General features: G+C 40.5%; 1 protein-coding gene across 4 annotated transcripts in view; it reads left to right on the top strand.

The window, feature by feature from the left end:
• Positions 1-21051, top strand: part of SBNO1 (strawberry notch homolog 1) — a 55658-nt gene continuing 34607 nt past the window's right edge. Inside the window, exons 1-7 of one of the 4 annotated variants that reach the window (XM_077748084.1) lie at positions 1-77; positions 463-633; positions 8430-8561; positions 9255-9359; positions 12215-12527; positions 15808-15908; positions 20513-20609. In XM_077748084.1, coding sequence (XP_077604210.1) covers positions 8430-8561; positions 9255-9359; positions 12215-12527; positions 15808-15908; positions 20513-20609 — 748 coding nt within the window. In that variant the 5' untranslated portion in view covers positions 1-77; positions 463-633. The remainder of the gene's footprint in view (positions 78-462; positions 634-8429; positions 8562-9254; positions 9360-12214; positions 12528-15807; positions 15909-20512; positions 20610-21051) is intronic. The other 3 variants (XM_077748083.1, XM_077748086.1, XM_077748085.1) reach the window with 3 other exon arrangements.

Here is a 21051-nt window from a genome sequence, read left to right on the forward strand (position 1 = left end):
CCGCTCCAGTCGTCTCTAGTTCTTCAAGCTCTCGCCGCCCGGGAGAAGCTGTTCCGACGTCGGATCCCGCGGGGAAAGTAAGTCCTTCCCCTAGCCCTCTTCTGCTTCCACACTCCCCCTCCCGGACAGCCAGTCTCCCACTCCCACCCTCCTCAGGGGGCCGTGTGGGGCCGGGCTGGGGGGGGGCAGCCACCTCACCCCGGCTTGGGGCCTCCCTCGCCGCCCCCTCAGCTGCGCGCCCGGGGGCTCTCGGGGCCACGGTCCCAGCGGCAGCCCCGACGCGCTCGCTTCCTCCGCCCGTCAGCGCCGGGCCCTGCGGTCGCTGCGCGTGGGGCTCTCGGGCCCCGGGGGCCCCGCTGTCCCGGGCCGGAGGTACCCAGTTTGGGCGGGGAGGCAGGGTCTGCGGACGCCGGCTCCGACTCTACTTGGGTCGCGCCCCTTGCCTTCCCCGCGCCACTCGAGGACTGCGAGGTCCCGGACCCGCAGGAAAGTGAGCTCCGCAATCCTTCGAAAGTCCTCCTGCCGGAAGATTGCCCCCGGTTTAGGGCGAGTGCGGGAGGCGACAGGAGCGCCCCAAATCTGGACCCCGCAGCTGCAGTTTTCTGATTACCTCGCTCTCAGGGCGTCGAAGCGGTACGTGGGACACGTGGGGGCCACCTTCAAGCCTCACCGGGTTATTAGGTTAATTTTGTCTCCACCTCGCTCGCCTCCCAGACCCTAAGCATGTATGCAGTGAAAGGCGGTTGCGGATTTGCTTACTGTAAGAGTGCTTGGCGTAACGAGCATCTAAAGTTCCCCAATCCAGTGTATGCTGGTGGTTTCCCTGAAGTGGTTTGGGATCGGTTTAACCGCGGAGGAGATTTGGATGTGCCCGGAGCCTTGTGATTGTTTCTTTCCTGACCCTGGCACCCAGCTCCTCCCCTTTCCACCCCTGCTTTGTGCCGCTGTTTGGTTAATGTTTGCGGACCCTAACTTGATCATCGCACAGAGAAGCCCTTTTTATGTGCGGGCTCCGTTTACTGTAGAAAGCTTTTGTTTTGGGGAGTCGCTGGATGAGAAACGTGGGGAAAGAACGGGCAAGAAAATGCGAGTCGAATAAAACGACGTTTTTATCCATTGAATTGCGCAGCCAATTGTAACCGCACCCGGAAGTTTGTACTAAACACGTGTTGCTGAGGGAAGGTTAAAAACTGGGTCCCCTTTGACCTTTGAAAGTTGATTATTGGCAGTTTATGTTGGGCTAAATGTTTTTTTCTTTCTTTCTAGACAGCCGTGATTAGGGACGAAGTAGGGCTTGTACAGACTAGGCCCGGAAGGTCTGTCTAGAAAGCTGTCAAATCCAGAGTTGTCCTAGAGCAGATAAACTTAACGCTTAGAGAGACGAAGCAGCTAACCGGCGAAGGGGTTCGTTTTCCCCCTTATATTTACGGCAGTCAGAAGGGATATTTTCCTAAGCTGTGGGAAAGCCAGCATCATTCCCCGAAAGATAGTTTGTCTAGAATTTCTAGGATAAAATGAAGAATTTTGCATGGGACATTTATTTTGCGAGCAAGGGAACGTTTTAATTTTCATGTTTAAAGAAGCTGCTTCCAAAATTTAGATTATCTGAAAAAGCACCTTTATTTATTCCTTTGGCTTCTGCACTTTTATTTCCCAGTCTAACTTAATTACAGTTGTCTATAGAATTTTAAGTAAATTTTTACTCTACCTGGTGGGTTGGTATTAGAAAGGGAGGCTTAGTTGGTGGTTTACAGTCCATTCATTCATTCATTGAATGCTGTTAAGTGTCAGGCAGTTTTACTTAAGGGCTTTGCTGAAATCGTGCACTGCTTAAAAACTGACAGTATGGAGGTTCTTTACATGCTTTTTAAAATGATTCATCTCAGAGACTCTAGGTGCAGATATACTTTGGCGTTTCTTAGTTTCTAAATTGAGCTTTGATTTGAGATTTGTGGCCTGTGAAGATCCTGAACACTTGCATCTGAAGTCTGATCTCCCCAAGGAACCTGACTTCATGAGTCTCTCGGTTCCCATGCTTTGCCTGTCTAAAATTGGTGTAAAGATACTTTCCGAGAAGAATTGCTTTCACGTTAAATAGCTAATTAGTAACCAAAATGATATCCTAAAGTTGTTGCAGTTCTTTTTTTTTTTTTTTCCTACTTTGTAGTTGAGCTTGTTAGTAAGGACATCTTGGGATACTACTGAAATTTTGTGTAGATGGAAAGATAGGCTCTTGAAGAGCAGGAACTCCGGTTTTATGAGTACGGTACAAAACCCATCAAATTAACTTGGGTACTTAATTCTTGGGAGGAAGTATATAGTACACAGTAAGGATTTTAAAACTTTTTTGTTGCATCCTGTGTAAGACATGTTTTACATTGTGACCTAGTAATATACACTTGGAACTGACAAAGTCCTGTCGTGAAGTAATATTTAGCCTCTCTGTACACTCTGCACTAGTTTTCTATGCTGAAATATTTAAGAATGCTGATCATGATACACTGAATTGACTTGACAACTCACTGTGGTGTGACCAACAGATTGAAAAATATGTTCTAGGGTTAAGAGTACTGTATCTTAGGGGGAAGTAGAGTCAGAGCTCCTGGGTTTCTAATTCTGCTCCCTGCTTGCTTTGTTGTTACATTGTTACAGTCCATCTCTCTCAGCCTGTTTTTATCTGTGACAAAGAGATGACGGGTAATATTTATTCATGGGTTACCTGGAGGGTTAGAAGAGAAAGAAAATCAGCACTGTAATAAATCTCGAGATATGTCTAGTCATCTGAAGTTGATGGTGGTAATCAAGAAAGTTGTCTCATGCCCTCCACTCTTTCATGCGCTTTTTTGTAAAGCATATTTGAAATTTTGTTATCTGCAAATTCCTTAGTGAAGCCATTCTTCCTATACGTTTTGTGGTGAGAGCCGGAAGGGGCAAACTTTAGTGAGCAATTGCTCTCTTGAAAAATAGCTATTAAAAAAAATACAAGTTATGTCCCTCGAGGTAATGAAAATCCTTGTTAATGAACTTTTTAATATTACTTTCTATATTTCCTGATGTTCTTTTTTTAAAAATTTCATTTATTCATTTTGAGAAAGGAAGAGAGGACAAGAGAGTGTGCATGCGTAGGAGGGGAAGAGAGAGAGAGGAAGAGAGAATTCTAAGTAGGCTCCACACTGTCATTGCAGAGCCTGATATGGGGCTTGAACTCATAAACTGTGAGATCATGACCTGAGCTGAAACCAAGAGTTGGATGCTTAACCCACCCAGGTGCCCCTCTCCTGATGTTCTTAATTAAGGAACCAGCATGCAGTAGATACTAAAATACATTATTCATGGACTATATTAGCTAAATTCTGAGTGGGTCATTATCCTTCAACTTCTTAAACTAGATGTCAGTTGTTAATGTCTGGGCTTTGTAAAAGCAAAGTTGAAGCAGACTTAAAAGTCAGACATACTTAGTGTTGTTAAAGAGAGGTCCTGCTTGTTATTAGTTCTGGCAAAGAGAGATACTTGCTAAGTGATATCTTTACATAAGGAGGTCTACCAGTCTCCCCTTTAGGCAAACTAACTGATTAGCTGGACAAATTGAATGTGTGACACTTGTAGGTAAAAAGGAATTGATGTTTTTATTTTTTTCAATGTGTTTTTATTTATTTCTGAGAAAGAGCATAAGCGGGGGTGGGGGAGTCAGAGAGAGAGGGAGACACAGAATCTGAAACAGGCTCCAGGCTCCAGGCTGTCAAGCACAGAGCTGGACGCGGGGCTGGAACCCACGAACCGTGAGATCATGACCTGAGCCAAAGTTGGACGCTTAACTGACTGAGCCACCCAGGAACCCTAGGAATTGGTGTTTTATAGAACTAATTTGGAAATTATTGAATACATTGCCAACAAGTAAAGTTTGTAGTTTAGGAAATAAAGTGTTGTATCAGTGATGTGGAAGAAAACCTGTATTTTTGACGTGATACTAATGTTTATCAAAATGATAGTTAATAGTAATATAATATTTATGCAACAGCAATCCTATAAAATAGGTTCTGTTTTTATTCCGATGAGGAAACAAGTTACTGCTTGATCATATTTAGTTATTATTTGATCGTGTTATACTATTAGTGCATGACGTAGTCAGGATTTGAACCCAGATATGCTGTTTGATTCCATTGTCTGTGCTGCCACTGGTGCAGATAGACCCTTTGTATCGGCCCCCAGCTGTAAAGATCTGCCTTAGGTCTCAACAAGAGCAATCCTGTCCTGCTTGATAGGTTTCAGTGTTGGTATTCTCAGTGGGAACTGTACCCTTGCATTCTTCTGATTGGCTGCTGTTTCTCAGGATTCTCCTCCTGCCAAGGATGGTTCTTCATTTCTCTCTACTATTGTGTCCTTGTTTCTTATTTATTGGAGACACTTTCATGGGTGTACTATATTGAAATACGTGATATTTTTGAATGTTTATGATAGAAATGGAACCTTTTGTTTATTGTTTTGAGATAGAGTCACTCTGAGGTTAGTAATTTTTGGGTTTGTTACATTGCTACATGTTAAGCGTCACCTAAGGTCTATGAAATCCTTTGTTAGATACACTGTAACACAGTTCTCTTACATCTAACAGTATTTGCGTTTATATTGTATTTGGAGGGTTCAAAGTGAAAATGTTTTTCCTCTGAAGAATACATCTTACTTGTAAGGTGAGGAGAAGATTGAATAATACAACCTTTTTAAGAGCTCTCTCAGCCTGAACACTGAAATTCTGTGAGTCTGTAATAGTTTCAGAATAGGAAAATTAAGTATTAAGAGTGTTGCCTAATGGGATTAGAGAATGGCATTAGATGTTCCTCCATATCCCTTTCCCCCTTTCTCACTGCAAAAAAGTGCAAGTAAAGGAGTGCCTGGGTGGCTCAGTCGGTTGGGCAGCCGACTTCGGCTCAGGTCGTCATCTCATGGTTTGTGGGTTTAAGCCCTGCATCAGGCTCTTTGCAGACAGCTAGCTCAGAGCCTGGAGCCTGTTTCAGATTCTGTGTCTCCCTCTCTCTCTGACCATCCCCTGCTCACGCCGTCGCTCTCTCTCTCAGGAATAAATAAAACATTTAAAAAAAATTTTTTTAAGAAGTGCAAGTAAAGAATTTGTGCCCAGTTGGCTAAAAAAGGATGCCTAGGGATGCCTAGGTGGCTCAGTCAGTTGGGTGTCTGACTTGGGCTCAGGTCATTATCTCATGGTTCTTGGGTTCGAGCCCTGCGTTAGGCTCTGTGCTGACAGCTTGGAGCTTGGAGCCTGCTTTGGATTCTGTGTCTCTGGCTCTTTATGCCCCTCCCCCATTCATTTCTCTCTCTCTCTCAAAAATAAACATTAAAATTTTTTTTAAAAAGGGATCCCTAGATTTTGTGTATAAGATGTATATAAACCTAAAATCTTCTTCATTAATAGCTTGTAAAAGTCATTGTCATTACCAAGTCACTACTGAGGTTAGAGGTCTCAAGTTGTGATTCTTGTGAATGAATTTTCAGTAGGTCATTGAGAGTGTTATTTACAACCATGCTGCTATGTCTTGTAAAAATACCAAGGTTTTCCCTTCCATGATAATATTTTTGTACTTTCAATGCTCATTGTTCAGAAAATATGTTTCAAAAACCTCTCATGAATTTAGTAATGCTTTTCAATGAATTTTTTCATTAATAATGTTTTTTTAGTTTTTAGTATAATTAGGCAGGGCTTGGTGTGCATCTAATGGATTAATGGATCCCTTGGCCTCCTAAGCGTTCTTTGGTCTGTAGTTTAGTAGTCACTGGTTTACAACAGTGTATTTTTGTTTCAAATTTAAGTAAATAATTATTTCGAATACTGACTTTAAAAAGATGACATGGCTCTGGAATTTTGTCAGTCTAGGTCAGGATTAGTCATAGCAGGCAGACCAAGACCACCCTACATTTTCCCAGGTCACTGGTCTTAGTAAAGTATTTTGTGGCTTGAAAATGTTTTTATTTATTTTTCATTTTTAAATGTTTATTAGAGAGTGAGCGAGCAGGGTAGGTACAGAGCGAAGGAGACAGAATCTCAGGTAGGCTCTGTGCTGTCATGTGCTGTCAGCATAGAGCTGGATGCGGGGCTTGAACCCATGAACCATGAGATCCTGACCTCAGTTGAAACCAAGAATCTGATGCTTAACCAACTGAGCCACACAGGCGCCCTGAAAATGTTTCTAAAGCATTGGATTAGCTCTTGGTACATCTTTGTAATATTCAGATTAATTTGTAAAGTATTGGTAGCTATTTTACATCTCCTTTGGGACATTTTTCTTATTTGTCTTCTCTGTTCACTTTCTTCATACCGTTTCCATCTTGCTGTCCAATAATCTGTCTTCCTTGCTGTTTTAATCTCAAACTGGCATTCCAAAGTATTGAAACTTCTTAGGTTAGCAACATTGATTTATTGATCTATTCATTGGAAAGAGAATGCATGAGCTTTGGGATTTTGAACAATCTAGATCTGGGTAGGTAGGAATGAAACTGTGCTTCAGTTTCATTTCTAAAATTGTAATACCTATCTTTTTCGGGGGTTTTGTGGGCTCATAGTGTACGTGAAGAGCCTAAACACTGTGTGAGATTTGAAAACATAATTAGTTGTCAGTTTCCTTACCGTCCTCTTTCCTGCTCAAAATGTATTCCATAGACTTCCTTTTTCTGAAAAATTTTTGAGGAAATTTCATTTGGCTTATCTCTTCTTCCTTGGGGCTGTTTAAGACCCTCTTTAAACAGTCTGCCCTTGGGGCGTCTGGGTGGCTCAGTTGGTTGAGAATCCGACTTCAGCTCAGGTCATGATCTCACAGTTCGTGGGTTCAAGACCTGTGTCAGGCTCTGTGCTGACAGCTCAGAGCCTGGAGCCTGTTTCGGATTCTGTGTCTCCCTCCCTCTCTGACCCTCCCCTGCTCACACTGTCTGTCTCTTTCTCTCAGGAAAACAACAATAACAATAAAAACTTGTTAAACAGACTGCCTTTAGTTTAATTCCTGGATATCTGTGGTTTCTATCTTAAACTCATTCATGTTTCTGTTAGAACTTCTTTCTCATTGATACTTAGGCTCATGTGACATAGGTCTACCTAGTAAAGGATTTCTCTGTTAAGTATCTTGCTTTCATTTGAAACAGTACTTCTTATATGTGATAAGTCATGGTGGCTAACATCTTTCTTTAAGTAGGAAGACACTAACATTAATTCTGTCATACAGCCTGATAACAGATGAACTAGCTGAAAGTATATTTATTTAACATGAAATTAGTGTTTTGAGAAAAACAAGTACAGTCATTTTTTCAGTGTTTATGTATATAAATTAGTTATTTCAGATAATGACAAAAGTTAAAAATTGAGAAAGTTAAGTTTCCCCTCCACCCCCTACAAAATGGACAAAACTCTGTGTTGGTGCTAAATTACTTTGGATCAAAGTACATTTGGTTCCTTAGAGTACAGTTGGAAAACTCAAACCTAAAATGTATTTGCTTGCTTCATTTTCCCCTACTAACCTATATAACCCATAGGTTTTTTCTTTTTGTGTGTGTCCTAGGCTCAACATTTATCTTTTTCACTTTGTGTTGGTTTATCTGTAATCATCCATCAATTCATGCTTTTTGTGTATTTCATATTCTCCTTCATTTTGAACTTCTGTATAAAGTTAGCCCTATGGATTGTCCTTCCTAAATATCTTGGAATCTATCCCTCTTCTTTCCACACTCTGTTATTATAGCACATCAACTCTCTTGGTGTGCCGTAGCAGTTTCCTAAATTGTCTCTCTGCTTCTGGTCTTAGTCTGCCCATTCTCAGTTTACTTTCATATTTCTGTGGAGTATTTTAAGTCACAAATCTGACTGTGTCATGCATTCCTCTATCTAAAAACTCTTCAGTGACCTCCACCACCTAGTGAACTCTCTGGCATGGTATAGAAGGTTGTGGGTGACATTTTCCTCAGCTCTTGTGATCACCTATCTGAGCCTTGGATTTCTGTTCTGAGTTTCCATACCAATGGTAAATTACTCTAACCATTGTTCTTAAAGTACTAATGTCTTTCACGCCTCCATAAATTTTAATGCCCTGTCCAGAAGATGCTTACCCACCTGGTGATTTCTTCCTTGAGACCCAGTTCCCAGTCATCTTTCTCCCCTCTCTTCCTAGGAAAAGTTTAGCATTCCTTTTCTATTCCCACTGCATTTTGTACGCAAATACTCTTGCTTTGTTTTACATATTTCTCTGTCCTTTCCATCTTACTGTGAATTTTTTGGAATCAGAGACTATTTCTCATTTAGTCCTTCTTTCTTGATATGTAGTAAGTTCTTCATAAATATCAAATGGATGGATCTGGTAGAAAATGTTGGTTTATATTTAGAAGAGAGTTAATTGCCATTTTAATTGTTTTATGTTAACATTAAATATTTTGTTCTAAAGATGGTGGAGCCAGGGCAAGATTTACTGCTTGCTGCTTTGAGTGAGAGTGGAATTAGTCCGAATGACCTCTTTGATATTGATGGTGGAGATGCCGGGCTTGCAACCCCAACACCTCCTACTCCGGTTCAGCAGGTAAGAGTTTTCCAAAGCCTCTGTAAAAAGTAGATTGCTTAATTTTGATTTCTACGTCTAGAAATAGGCAATATTAAGACATTTAAAAAAAATTTTTTTTTAAGTTTATTTTTGAGAGAGAGCACACATGTGCAAGCGGGGGAGGGACAGAGAGAAAGGGAGGCAGAGGATATTAAGTGGGTTCCGGGAGCCTGGTGCAGGGATCAAACCCACCAACTGAGCCATGAGAATATGACGCTCAGCTGACTGAGCCACCCAGGCGCCCCAAGACATAATTTTAAGTATGCATGTGCATGTTATTTTTATGTTATTAGTCTTCATGAGATGGAAAATATTTGCAGTGAAAAATTAAGATGTTTTCTGCTTTGATAAATATTTATATAAAACAGATTATTATTTAGAGCTCTTGGGGGAGGTTTGTTAATTGCTTTACTAGTTGTCTTTGTATTTTATGAGGACCGTCTGAGGTTTCACTATACACTTTCTCTGAAAGTTAAAATAAGATTATGGTGTTAGCATAGTTTTGTGAAGATGATGTACTTGGAAAGATTATTACTTTATGCTTAGTATCAGATTTTTTTGAGTGTAAAACTTGACATTTTTAGTTTTAATAAAATGAATACACCTTTGGTTCTTGAAATCGTTCTCTGCCGTCATTTTTTATTTCTTTCTCTGATGTTATTTTCTCTCCAGTCAGTGCCACTTAGTGCATTAGAACTAGGTTTGGAGACTGAAGCAGCAGTTCCTGTTAAACCAGAACAAGAAACGGTACCTACTCCAGCACTGTTAAATGTTAGGGTAAGAACGATTTATATTTGGCATTATTATGAAAATGGTTTAGGATTATAGTCAGAAAATAACCTGTAATATGAAGTAATTTTTATCTTACTAGTTCTGCTTTTCGGTACTTCTTTCCAATATACTACTCTCACCTCCTACTTGATAAAATATTTCTTTCATTCTTCTGGTAGTTATTTTGATCAAAAGGACAAAACAGAAAATTTTTTGAACTTCTTGTAAATGATACAGAATTTATGAACTACACATAAACCCAACTACACTTTTCATTCTTCTGTGTTGATTTCAGCTTTTGTCCATTATGTGATCGTAATTGTGCTTTAAATACAGAGTTCCTCTGATTTAATCTTAAATGTAGCAGTTATTAACTAAGCCTAGTGGTGTAAAGGACAACCTAGTTAAAAATTTGATAATTTATGATAACTTATTGTCGAGGGCTTTATTTGAAATTGGTAAGTGGTGAGATGCCTGGTTGGCTCAATTGGAAGAGCATGTGACTCTTGATCTGAGGATTGTGAGTTTGATCCCTGTATTTTGTATAGACATTACTTAACTAAAATTTTTTTTTTAATGTTTCATTTATTTCTGAGAGAGAGAGACAGTGTGAACAGGGGAGGGTCAGAGAGAGAGGGAGACACAGAATCCGAAACAGTCTCCAGACTCTGAGCTAGCTGTCAGCACAGAGCCTGATGCGGGGCTCAAACCCACGAACCATGAGATTATGACCTGAGCCGAAGTTGGACGCTTAACCAACTGAGCCACCCAGGCGCCCCTAACTTAACTAAATTTTTAAAAATTTTCTTGCTTGGGGTACTTGGGTGGCTCAGTTGGTTAAGCATCCGACTTCAGCTCAGGTCATGATCTTGCAGTTTGTGAGTTCGAACCCCGCGTCGGGCTCTGTGCTGACAGCTCAGAGTCTGGAGCCTCTTTCAGATTCTGTGTCTCCCTCTCTCTCTTCCACTTTCGTGCTCATGCTCTGTCTCTCTCGGTCTGTCAATAATAAACAAAAACGTTAAACAATTAAGAAAGTTGCTTTAAAAAAGGCGGGATAAGTGGTAATCTACAAAATTCTTATTATAAGAGTCATGAAAAATTAGAAATACTTTGAAGAGGAAAGGAAGTAGAAATAGACTGAAATTTATAAAAATACTCAGTTATGGGGCGCCTGGGTGGCTTAGTTGGTTAAGCGTCCGACTTTCGCTTAGGTCATGATCTCACAGTTCGTGGGTTCGAGCCCCGCGTTGGGCTCTGTGCTGACTGCCAGCTCAGAGCCTGAAGCCTGTTTCAGTCTGTGACTCCCTCTCTCTCTGACCCTCCCCTGCTCACGCTGTCTCTCTCTCTCCTAGAAATAAATAAAACATTAAAAAAAATTAAAAAAAAAATACTCAGTTGTACTTCAGTTGCTTAAGATCACAGATATTTTATCATCCTCAAATCTTTGACCTTTTTTCCCCTCCATTTTGTCTATGCTTCCCACCCCCAACTATAAAAAATAAAATGCTTTATAGCTTTTCTTAGGTTCAAAGGTAGTACCTATATTATCAGTATTTGATATTGGTGTATTCCCTGGATCATACTTGAGAGATAGGTATTTAAAATGCTGCTTGGAGGGGCGCCTGGGTGGCTCAGTCATTAGAGCATGGGACTCTTGATCTCAGAGTCATAAGATTGAGTCCCACATTGGGTGCAGAAATTACTTAAAAATAAAATCTTCAACAACAACAAAAAACACTGCTTGGCGGTTTTATCTTTTAAGTTCTAAACATTGGTACAGTCTGAATGATAGCAAACAAAGCATCATATAAGAATCACAGAATGTTAGAAATGGAAAATGAACTTCAGAGAGCCTGGGCCTCCAGGGGTGGAGTGATTTGCCGAAGGTTATTGACCTAGTTGAGGCAGTGCTGGGATTAGAAATTCTTTCTCTTCCTAGTCTTTGTATTATATAGGGTTGCTATACATCACAGCTTGGCTTGGGATAGTCTTATTTAATGCTTGCTGCCCCTGACATTTATAGAAAATGTCACACTACTACTATACCATTTTCCCCCTCAAAGTGGTGTGTTTTAACTTGGTAGTTTGTAGTTAGGCATATTTAATTTAAAATACAGCACCAAGGTTAGGTGAGAATTAAAGTCAGTTTTAGATTTTTTTTTTATTAACTTTTAAGTGTTTGTTTATTTTGAGAGAGAGCAAGCGCGTACGTGTATTCATGTAGGAGTAGTGAAGGGACACAGAGAGTGAGAATCCCAAGCAGACTTGCAGAGCCTCATGTGGGACTTGAACCCAGAAACCATGAGAGCATGACCTAAGCCAAACCAAGTGTTGGATGCTTAACTGAGTGAGCCACTCAGGTGCCTCGTTTTTAATTTTATAGAGTGGGAGTGACCCGGGGAGGGGGCAGAGGGAGAAAGAGAATCTTAAGCAGGTTCCATGCTGACACTGGGCTCGACCCCATGACTCTGGGAACATGACCTGGAGTCGAAATCAAGAGTCACACACTCAACTGACTGAGCCCCTGGTTTTAGATTTTTTTTTTTTTTAAATGTTTTATTTATTTCTAGGAGAGAGATAGAGACAGCATGAGCAGGGGAGGGTCAGAGAGAGAGGGAATCACAGACTCTGAAACAGGCTCCAGGCTCTGAGCTGGCTGTCAGCACAGAGCCCGACGCGGGGCTCGAACCCACGAACCGTGAGATCATGACCCAAGCGAAAGTCGGACTCTTAACCGACTAAGCCACCCAGGCGCCCCTGGTTTTAGATTTTTAAATGGCCTTCCGTATTTATGGATCTAGGCTGTGTTAGAGAGTAAAGTACTTCTCAATGGTCTGATGTGTTATGGTTTTCTTTTATAGCAGCAGCCTCCATCTACTACAACATTTGTGCTGAATCAAATAAATCAGCTTCCGACCTTGGGATCTACAATTGTAATGACTAAAACACCGCCTGTAACAACGAATAGGCAGACCATCACATTAACAAAGTTTATCCAGACTACTGCAAACACACGCCCTTCAGTCTCAGCACCAGCAGTACGAAATGCCATGACCTCTGCCCCCTCAAAAGACCAGGTTCAGCTGAAGGATCTACTAAAAAATAATAGTTTGAACGAACTCATGAAACTGAAGCCACCAGCTAATATTGCTCAGCCAGTTGCAACAGCAGCTAGTAAGTTTCTGTTTTCAATAGTGTCATCTGTCTCCCTTTGGTAAGATAGGTCAGTGTGTTTTTAAGGGTTTGTTTGGATCTTAAAAGAACTGGGCATGAAGCAGATGTCTATATGACTCTCTGAAATTACAGTATTTATACAGTTCAAAGGAAGAAGAAATTTAGGAGCCGTAACATTTACTTTGAGGTAAAGTATGGAATTTCCAGGTGGCTACTACATTCATTAACACCATGAGATACAGGTTTTATATACTGGGAATAACTGGTTAACACTTTCTCAGTCTTTTAAATCTGTGCTTCTTAAACTTTATGTCCTCTTGTTGAAAACGAGAATCAGATTCAGTAGGTCTGGGGTGGGGCCGAAGATTCTCCATTTCTAACAAGCTTTTTGGAGATGCTATTGCTGGTGGTCTTTGAACCATTTGTGAGGTAACTGGGTTTAAACTGATACTTTACTTTTTAACTGTGACTTTGACAGTTTTGTGATTTTGACTGTCGTTGGCTTCATTGCTTGTGGGTAATTGTGTATTTAATAAATTCTTTTTTAAAAATAAGCTTTATTGAGGTATAATGTACATACCATAAAATTTTCCCTTTTAAAGTATACAGTTGAGTAGATTTTAGTAGATTCAGTTGTTAAACCATCACCACTAGCTAATCCGTAATACCTTAAGGATAGGGCTTAAAGGGGAAAAGTTCAACAGTGGTTTGATTACATTTTTAAAGAGTTCATTTATGCATAAAGAATATAGATTTTATAGTTTTTCTTTGGAGTTTGTTGTTGCTCGTTTATTCGGCAAATAATTATTAAGTGCCAACTGTATGCCAATCACTATTCTGGGATTTTGAGGCTATGGCTAGCAGGAAAACTGTTGAAATTTCTGCTGTCATGGGGCTTGCATCCTAGTGGAGAGAGACAATAAGTTATATAGTGTGTCTGATGTGGATAAGCACTATGGAAAGAAAATGAGGTGTGGGCCAGGAAGAGGTTATAGTTTTAAGTGGATTGTTCAGAGGAAGCGTCATGTTAAGTGTAGTAAGATAATTTTTAAGGGTAAAATAGAATTAATTGGTGTTTTAAAAGACCTTAGCTATATCATATTTTAGTAGAGTTTTAGATGCTGAAAAATGTGAACTCTTTAGAGGGATATTCTTTCCTTCCCTCTACATTCAGCTGAAGTATATTTGAGTGCCTTTTATGTAACAGTACTATGGCAAGGCACTGTTAGAAATGATAACTGACTTCACTTATAGTCTGAGCTGACTGCTCTTTTATGATTTTAGCATAGGAATTGGTGCCTTTTTTAAAAATTAGATTTTCTTTGGGATTATCGTATGTTTGGATTAAGGAGATAGAATGGAGATTCCTGATGATTTAACTAGTACATAAATAGTATTTTATTAGGGTTTTGGAATGAGGTGATAGGTATTGTATGGACCGTTCCTTTTTCCAAACAGTTGCATTGTATTTCTGTACACTTGTGGGAAATAAGTTTTAATATCTGATACAGACCAATATATAATTTTGTGGCCTAATTGACTGCTTGAAAGCTGTGCTTATTTTTATAAAGAAGACGACTGGAGTGTTCTAAAGCAGTGGTCAAAAAGTGTTTGTAGCATGTTGTAGAACTAACTTTGTCTCCAGTGACATGCAATTAAAAATATCAGATAATTTAATTTTTCTTTATATCTTTTCTTTGAGTCCATACCATTGCAGCTTTATGGTTATAGTTTACTCAAGGTCATTGTCCTAAACTAACTGTAGCCTAGCAGCTAGATGTCCACTGAAAAATCATTTTAACTGCCTTAGGATTGATTTTTAGTTTCTGCCATGGAGAGCAGGACCATGGCCCTGACCTAGCTGGGGTGCGGGGCAGCATCTGGAATGGCTCCTGGGAGACTTGGGGGGGTGATCAGCAGTTAGTGGAAGCAGCTTTCATTAAAAGTTTTTGGGTTTGAGGAGAAATACTGCTACTATTTTGAGTGGCTTTCTGAGTATTCCACTCCTCAGATCAGCATGTGTCCTCATAATTTAAAGAAGACTGTGTTATTGTGAGGGAAGTTTAGAAAGCAAAACAAAACCGGATAGATTTGGAGCCGATTGAGTAACGCTTAGTAAGTACAGTAACATCTCCCATGCCCAGTGGAGTAATTTTAAAAAGACAAAAGAGTACAAATCAAGGCCATCCTTGTGTGGAAGCCTGAGAAACCGTCAGACTAGTCCAGGGCTGAAAAAGAAACATGTAAGCGAATGCCGAAGATAAGCATACTTTTGTGTTTTAGCAGAGGATCATCTTTTTACTAAAGGAAAAGAACAATAAAAGTATGAAACTGCAAAGAGCAAGATTTTGCATGTTCCTCCCTCACTTATCTATGGGTATTGCCCCTTTTGGAGCCATGAGCCCTTTGGGTCTCTCTTTGGGTTTTGAGCTCTCACTTGAGGTTCAGTCCTGTAAATCTGTGAACTGTTCACAGGGCTCTCCCACAGTTACATTAAACAAGTAAATTCATTATCTCTGTTCTAGCCTCCTTATGTTGCTAACACTTTGTTATTTCGGAGTCCCAAGTGACCGGCCTCCCAAGCACTCCTTATCTTTTGGTAGATAGATAAGATCCAGTCAGTCCTCCTCGTGTGATTTTCACACTGTGAGCTCAAGGGTCCCAGGTACCTGAAGTGAGCACTTCAGGGATGCAGGCTGATTACGGGGCTCTAGCCTCTGAATTGAAGGATTCAGTTCTCTTACTGCATGTAAAAAGAGTTTGCACACTACTGGTATAGAAGAAGAAAAGATTCATCGTTTGGATCTTTATTCTGAGGGAAGGAGGAATGTAGAATTTCCAAATTGTTTTTCTTTCCCCTTCCAAGAAAGAATTATTTTGCCTTGAAAGCAAGTTTCAACTCAGGTGAGATTGATTCTGTCTTGGTGATAACACCAAGTTTTGTGGGGGTTTTTTTATGAACCAAGTGAAGTGTCCCAAAGTAATGCTAACTCTTGATATTTGTGTTGAAATAAGCTATCAAATACTTCTGGGGTTAAGGTGTCTTTTTGATAGTTTTTAAGTTTTCTGTACACACATTTCTATTTAAGGTACTTGTTTTCTAAAGTTAATTTCTACTTTCATGATAACACATTGCTTTGAATGTTTTTATCCTTATACTTAAGTTAGTGATAAGCAGATTGATATTCTTTTGTGAAGTGGGTAAACTACTGAATTTTTGAAAAACTGTCGGAAAAGAAATTCAGATTTTGTTCTAAAACGTAATGACTCTCCCCCTCAGCTGATGTAAGCAATGGCACAGTAAAGAAAGAGTCTTCTAATAAAGAAGTAGCAAGAATATGGATAAACGACATGAAAATGAGGAGTTTTTCCCCAACCATGGTGAGTTTTAAAAGCTGTATCTGTATTGGGTGGTATGGAAGTACACTTGGCTAAAAGTACTCTAAAACAGCTCTCAGAAAACTTTTTTGGGGCAAGGGGAGCTACTCAACTGCATAAACTAATGAATAAGCATTAAGTCTCACTGAAATAAACTAACATACCGAGCAAGGTGATTATAACTTAGATATTTGATTGGATGTAGTATTACATGCAGGACTCACGTCCTTCTATTGTGAATCTCATCTGATGAGAGACAATGTGGAGTTAACCAAAAGTATTTGATAAGTGTGTCCATTTTAGGATTGAACTTGAATATATAGCTAGTTAGGAGCTTCAGATCATGTAATGTTCTAGTTAGAAGTAATTTTTTTTCTTATAGTTTGACATGTTGTATGCTTTGGATTAATTAACTCTATACATTTATTTCATTACTGTGCTGTGTATAACACTGCATGTGTGTGGTGGGTTTGAACAAGAGGTACACTACCTGGCTCCCCCTTCCATAGTCACACAATTTGACAAGCACATGGTTTAAGTAGTAATAGAAGGTACAGCAAAAAGTACATTGGGATACTCACAATTAGGGTTATGACTTTGGAGGAAGAGGAGATCTCCCTGTACTCAAATGGCCTGGGAAGATTTTGTTCTGTGGCAGAGGTATAATGGAGATTGGGTGTTGAGTTTGAAGAGACTATAAGAGCTCATTTTAGGAAGGGAGCTAACGCATTGGTTGGCACAGAGGAGATGGTGGCCATGTGTTCAGATGACTGTAAGCCAGAAGGCAGTTGGAATAGTTGGATTGGGCACCTTGGAGGGTCCTGAGTTGAGTTTGAAAGATTCAGATGGTGCAGCACCAGTGAGGGCCACTGGAAGTGGAGGATCCTGTTAGTGACTCGGGATAGTTCAGTGGGGAAAAGAGGCAGGTTGGAAGGTTGGTTAATTACTCCAGAAGGGAAGTGTTAAGAAATTAAACTTGGGGGACTACAAAGAGAATGATGGGAACAAGATGAGAGGAAAGAAAAAAAGAACATGTAAAAATACTAGAGAATTGGGGCGCCTGGGTGGCTCAGTCGGTTAAGCGTNAAAAACATTTTTAAAAAATACCAGAGGGTTAATAAGACTTGGGGATGGAATAAGGAATTGGAGAGAGAGCACAGCCATCTGTACCTGAGGCTTTGAACAGGGACTAGGAGGGTGAAAGCTGGCAGGACCCAGTTTACTTAATGGTTATGTGCCAGCAACTTAACATGCAAATTGACTTTTAGAAAATAAGATTGCGTTTTTCTTTTTTTTTTTAAGTTTATTTTTGAGAGAGAGAACCAGCGGAGAAGGGGCAGAGTGGGGGACAGGGGATCCCAAGCGGGCTCTGTGCTGACAGCAGACAGCCCCATGCGTGGCTTGAACCCGTGAACTGTGAGATCATGACTGAGCCCAAGTCTGACGCTTAACCATCTGAGCCACGTAGGCACCCCAAGGTTGTGTGTTTTTGTTTTTGTTTTTGTTTTTTTTTAATGTATTTCGTACTCAGGTTCCCAGTCCAGTTTATGTTTGCCCATAATATGCCAAAAAGTTCTCCATTGTCCTTGCAGTTAGGAAACATCTTACAGGGAGTGCCTGGGTGGCTTCAGCTCAGGTCATGTTCTCACGATTTGTGAGTTCAAGCCCTGCCTGGGGCACTCTGCACAAAGCACATTTCAGATACTCCTGTCTCCTTCTCCTTCTTCCCTGCAGGTGCTTTCTCTCTTTCTCAAAAATAAACAAAAAGAGGGGCACAGGGTTGTCTTAGTAGAGTGACTTCGGCTCAGGTCATGATCTCATAGCTTGTGGGTCAAGCCCTGCATCAGGCTCTGTACTAACAGTGAAGAGCTTGCTTGGAATTCTCTCTTCCTCTCTCTCTGCCCCTACCCACTTCATGATCTCTCTCTCTCTCTCTCTCTCTCAAAATCAACAAACCTAAAAAAAACAAAAGCAAAAAAAAAAACTGGTGCCTGGCTAGCTCAGTCAGTTGAGCATGTGACTCTTGATCTTGAGGTCTTTTTTTTTTTTTTATAAATATTGCTATGGTCCTTGGCCTAATTTCTTTTTTCTTTTTCTTTTTTTTTTAATATTTTTTAAATTTATTTCTGAGAGAGAGACCGCGTGAACAGGGGAGGGTCAGAGAGAGAGGGAGTCACAGACTCTGAAACAGGCTCCAGGCTCTGAGCTGGCAGTCAGCACAGAGCCCGACGTGGGACTCGGACCCACGAACCGTGAGATCATGACCTAAGCGAAAGTCGGACGCTTAACCGACTAAGCCACCCAGGCGCCCCTTGATCTTGAGGTCTTAAGGTCTGGCCCCACATTGGGCATAGAGCTTACTTTAAAAACAAAACAAAACAAAAACCAACCATATATATATATGTAGTAATTGGAAACTGGTAGACTATGGACCAAAGCCAGTTGACAGATGTGTTTTGTTGGGTAGGCCTCCACACTATTTTGAAAAAGTTTGAATTTGTTGCTACCACATAAAAATACCAATTTCCAGGTTCTCCTGAAAACAGGAGTACCTGACGACCCTGGGCCCACATTCCCCACCTAGTTAAACAGGCTCCTAGTTGGGAGCACGTACTTTGTATGTTGGGCAGGTTATTCACTAGATACCACAGTCTCCCTGCTCCCCCTCATTTATCTCCTTGACCCGAAGCTTGGTGACCCATGGTTTCCATTTTATTGGCTTTGAAATTTACGTGTCTCTCCCTGGATTTTGTGACCAGACAGTGTCTTCCAATTACACTGTTGGTGGTTGGTGGGTTTTTTTGCTTTGTTTTAATTCATGTATGGGAAGATAAGATGGAGAAGGAAGGGGGCTGTATCCATTTTTTTAAAACGTTTTATGTTTTATTTATTTTTGAGAGAGCATGAGTGGAGGTAGAACAGAGAGAGGACAGGATCTGAAGCAGGCTCTGCACTGACAGGACAGAGCCTGATACAGGGCTCGAACTCACAGCTGTGCGATCATGACCTGAACCAAAGTCAGAAGCTCAACCCACTGAGCATGGTATATAGTATGCATTCTTATTTGATGGGTGGGAAAGGGCTGAAGTGGGGATTGGGAGGACACAGAATTTAAGTAATTTTCACGAGGCCACATACACTAACAGCAGAAGGAGGATTTATATGTGTATCTTTGCCAACCCCATTTTGTCTCCAGTTTCTGAAATTGAGTTTTATTTTGGCATACTTTCTAAGAACATTGGGAACTTTTGGGGATTTTTTCCTGAGGCTTCCATGGATTGATGTTGATTGGATGTTTATCTACCTTCTCCCTTTTCCTTCCCACTTTTATGGAGTGTCTGTGTGCCACCATAACTCTGGACAAAATAAAAAGAAATGGAAGAACCTGCCCTCACCTTCCAAAGCTCTGTTATCCTTGGCGTTGGCTGTAGGCCTTGACTGGCTTCTCTCTCTCTCTTTTTTTTTTTCCTCCTCCTTTTCTGGATACGCTGGATTTCACAGCTTTTTCTCTATAGTTTTTTTTTTTTTTGAACAAGCACATTAATAAATATCTTTGATGATGGTTTTACTTGTAGTGAAAAGAGGCTTGTTCAGGGTCTTTCTTTTTCCCTATTTCTCCCTACCTCTCCCGCTTAAGATTCTGTGAAGAAAGAAAGGAACATGTGACTGGTAACCATTCATGCAAGTTGCCTAGGATAGTCTGGCTTTATTCCAGTTTTCTTGGTGTACTTACTAATAGCTCCCCATTTCATTTTCACATGTGTCCAGGTTTAGAGAGTAAGTGATATGGCTTTTTTTTTAACTTTTTTTTTTTTTTTTTTACTTTTATTTTTTTTTGAAAGACAGAGCACAAATAGGGGAGGGGCAGAGAGAGAAGGAGACAGAGTCTGAAGCAGGCTCCAGGCTCCGACCTGTCAGCACAGAGCCCCATTCGGGACTCAAACTCACAAACCGTGAGATCATGACCTGAGCTGAACGCGGATACTTAACCAACTGAGCCACCCAGGTGCCCCACGTGATACGGCTTTCTTATATGTGATTGTTGTTGTGTCTGTGGAGACACAGATATCCGAAGTAAATTCTCTGTCCTTCAGAAGAACCTTTAAATCCAGAGTTCTCTGGGGTTTTGGTTTCAGTGTCCAAAGGAGAGAAGACAAGTGACATGAAGGTGCACTGAAATGAGAGTGGGATGTATGGCTTCAACAGTTTCTGCCATTGAGGTTGTAGGATGAGCTGCTGGGGCTCATCCATCTTTCTCTCTAAACCTTTTGGTCCTTCTATTCCTGGAATTGATATGAAGGACTGAGGTTAGAAAGAGTTCTGGGCAATAGGGAAGGTTGTAGGCAGAGGGGAAAGTAATTTGAGCAGATAGTGGCTAGAAGGAAGGTGGAGCCCTGTGGTGACTCAGTGGTGTGTTAGAGCTGAGAGTAGGGCACGGATTATCTTTGCTTATCAGAGAAGCATGGAAGAACGAAAGTATGATCCAGGTTTGAGGAAATATAGAAGAATGTTGTATTTCCAAGACTGAAGACTGCTAGTATTCCTACAGAGGAATTTTTCTGTGTGTTGGCTGGACCTCTAGTCTCTGATTGTGCTCTGTGTTACAGAAGGTCCCTGTTGTGAAAGAGGAAGATGAACCAGAGGAAGAAGATGAAGAAGAAATGGGTCATGCAGAAACCTATGCCGAGTATATGCCAATAAAATGTATGTCTTTGGGATTTGTCAAGATGATGAAAGACTTCTGGGTTCCTTTTGAACTTGAGTAACTTTCCTACACACATTATTATCTCTTAGGATCTATCAATATTGAGTACCTTGGAATTTGACAAGTATGAGCCTTATACTCTGTTTTAAACTATTATAGGTTTTAAAATATCTAGGTGAAAATTTCACTGGTGTATTTTTTCCTACAGCAACTTAAAATTGTTTCGGGTTGAAGTCCTTTAAAACTAAGAGTAAGAAAGCTTGGGGTTTATTTTGTTTCAAGTTAATTTCGCTCATGTCAGCAGTGAGTATAAAATCATAGTAAACTGTAGAGATGTAAATCTGTACCTTAGCTTTGTATACTTTATGCAAACAAAACAAAAGCATGGGGATCTAGGAAATGCAATGTGTTATTTCAGTGGTGTACATTAACATATCTCCC

This window comes from Crocuta crocuta, unplaced genomic scaffold, assembly GCF_008692635.1.
Source record: "Crocuta crocuta isolate KB4526 unplaced genomic scaffold, BGI_CrCroc_1.0 scaffold29, whole genome shotgun sequence".
NCBI lineage: Eukaryota > Metazoa > Chordata > Mammalia > Carnivora > Hyaenidae > Crocuta > Crocuta crocuta.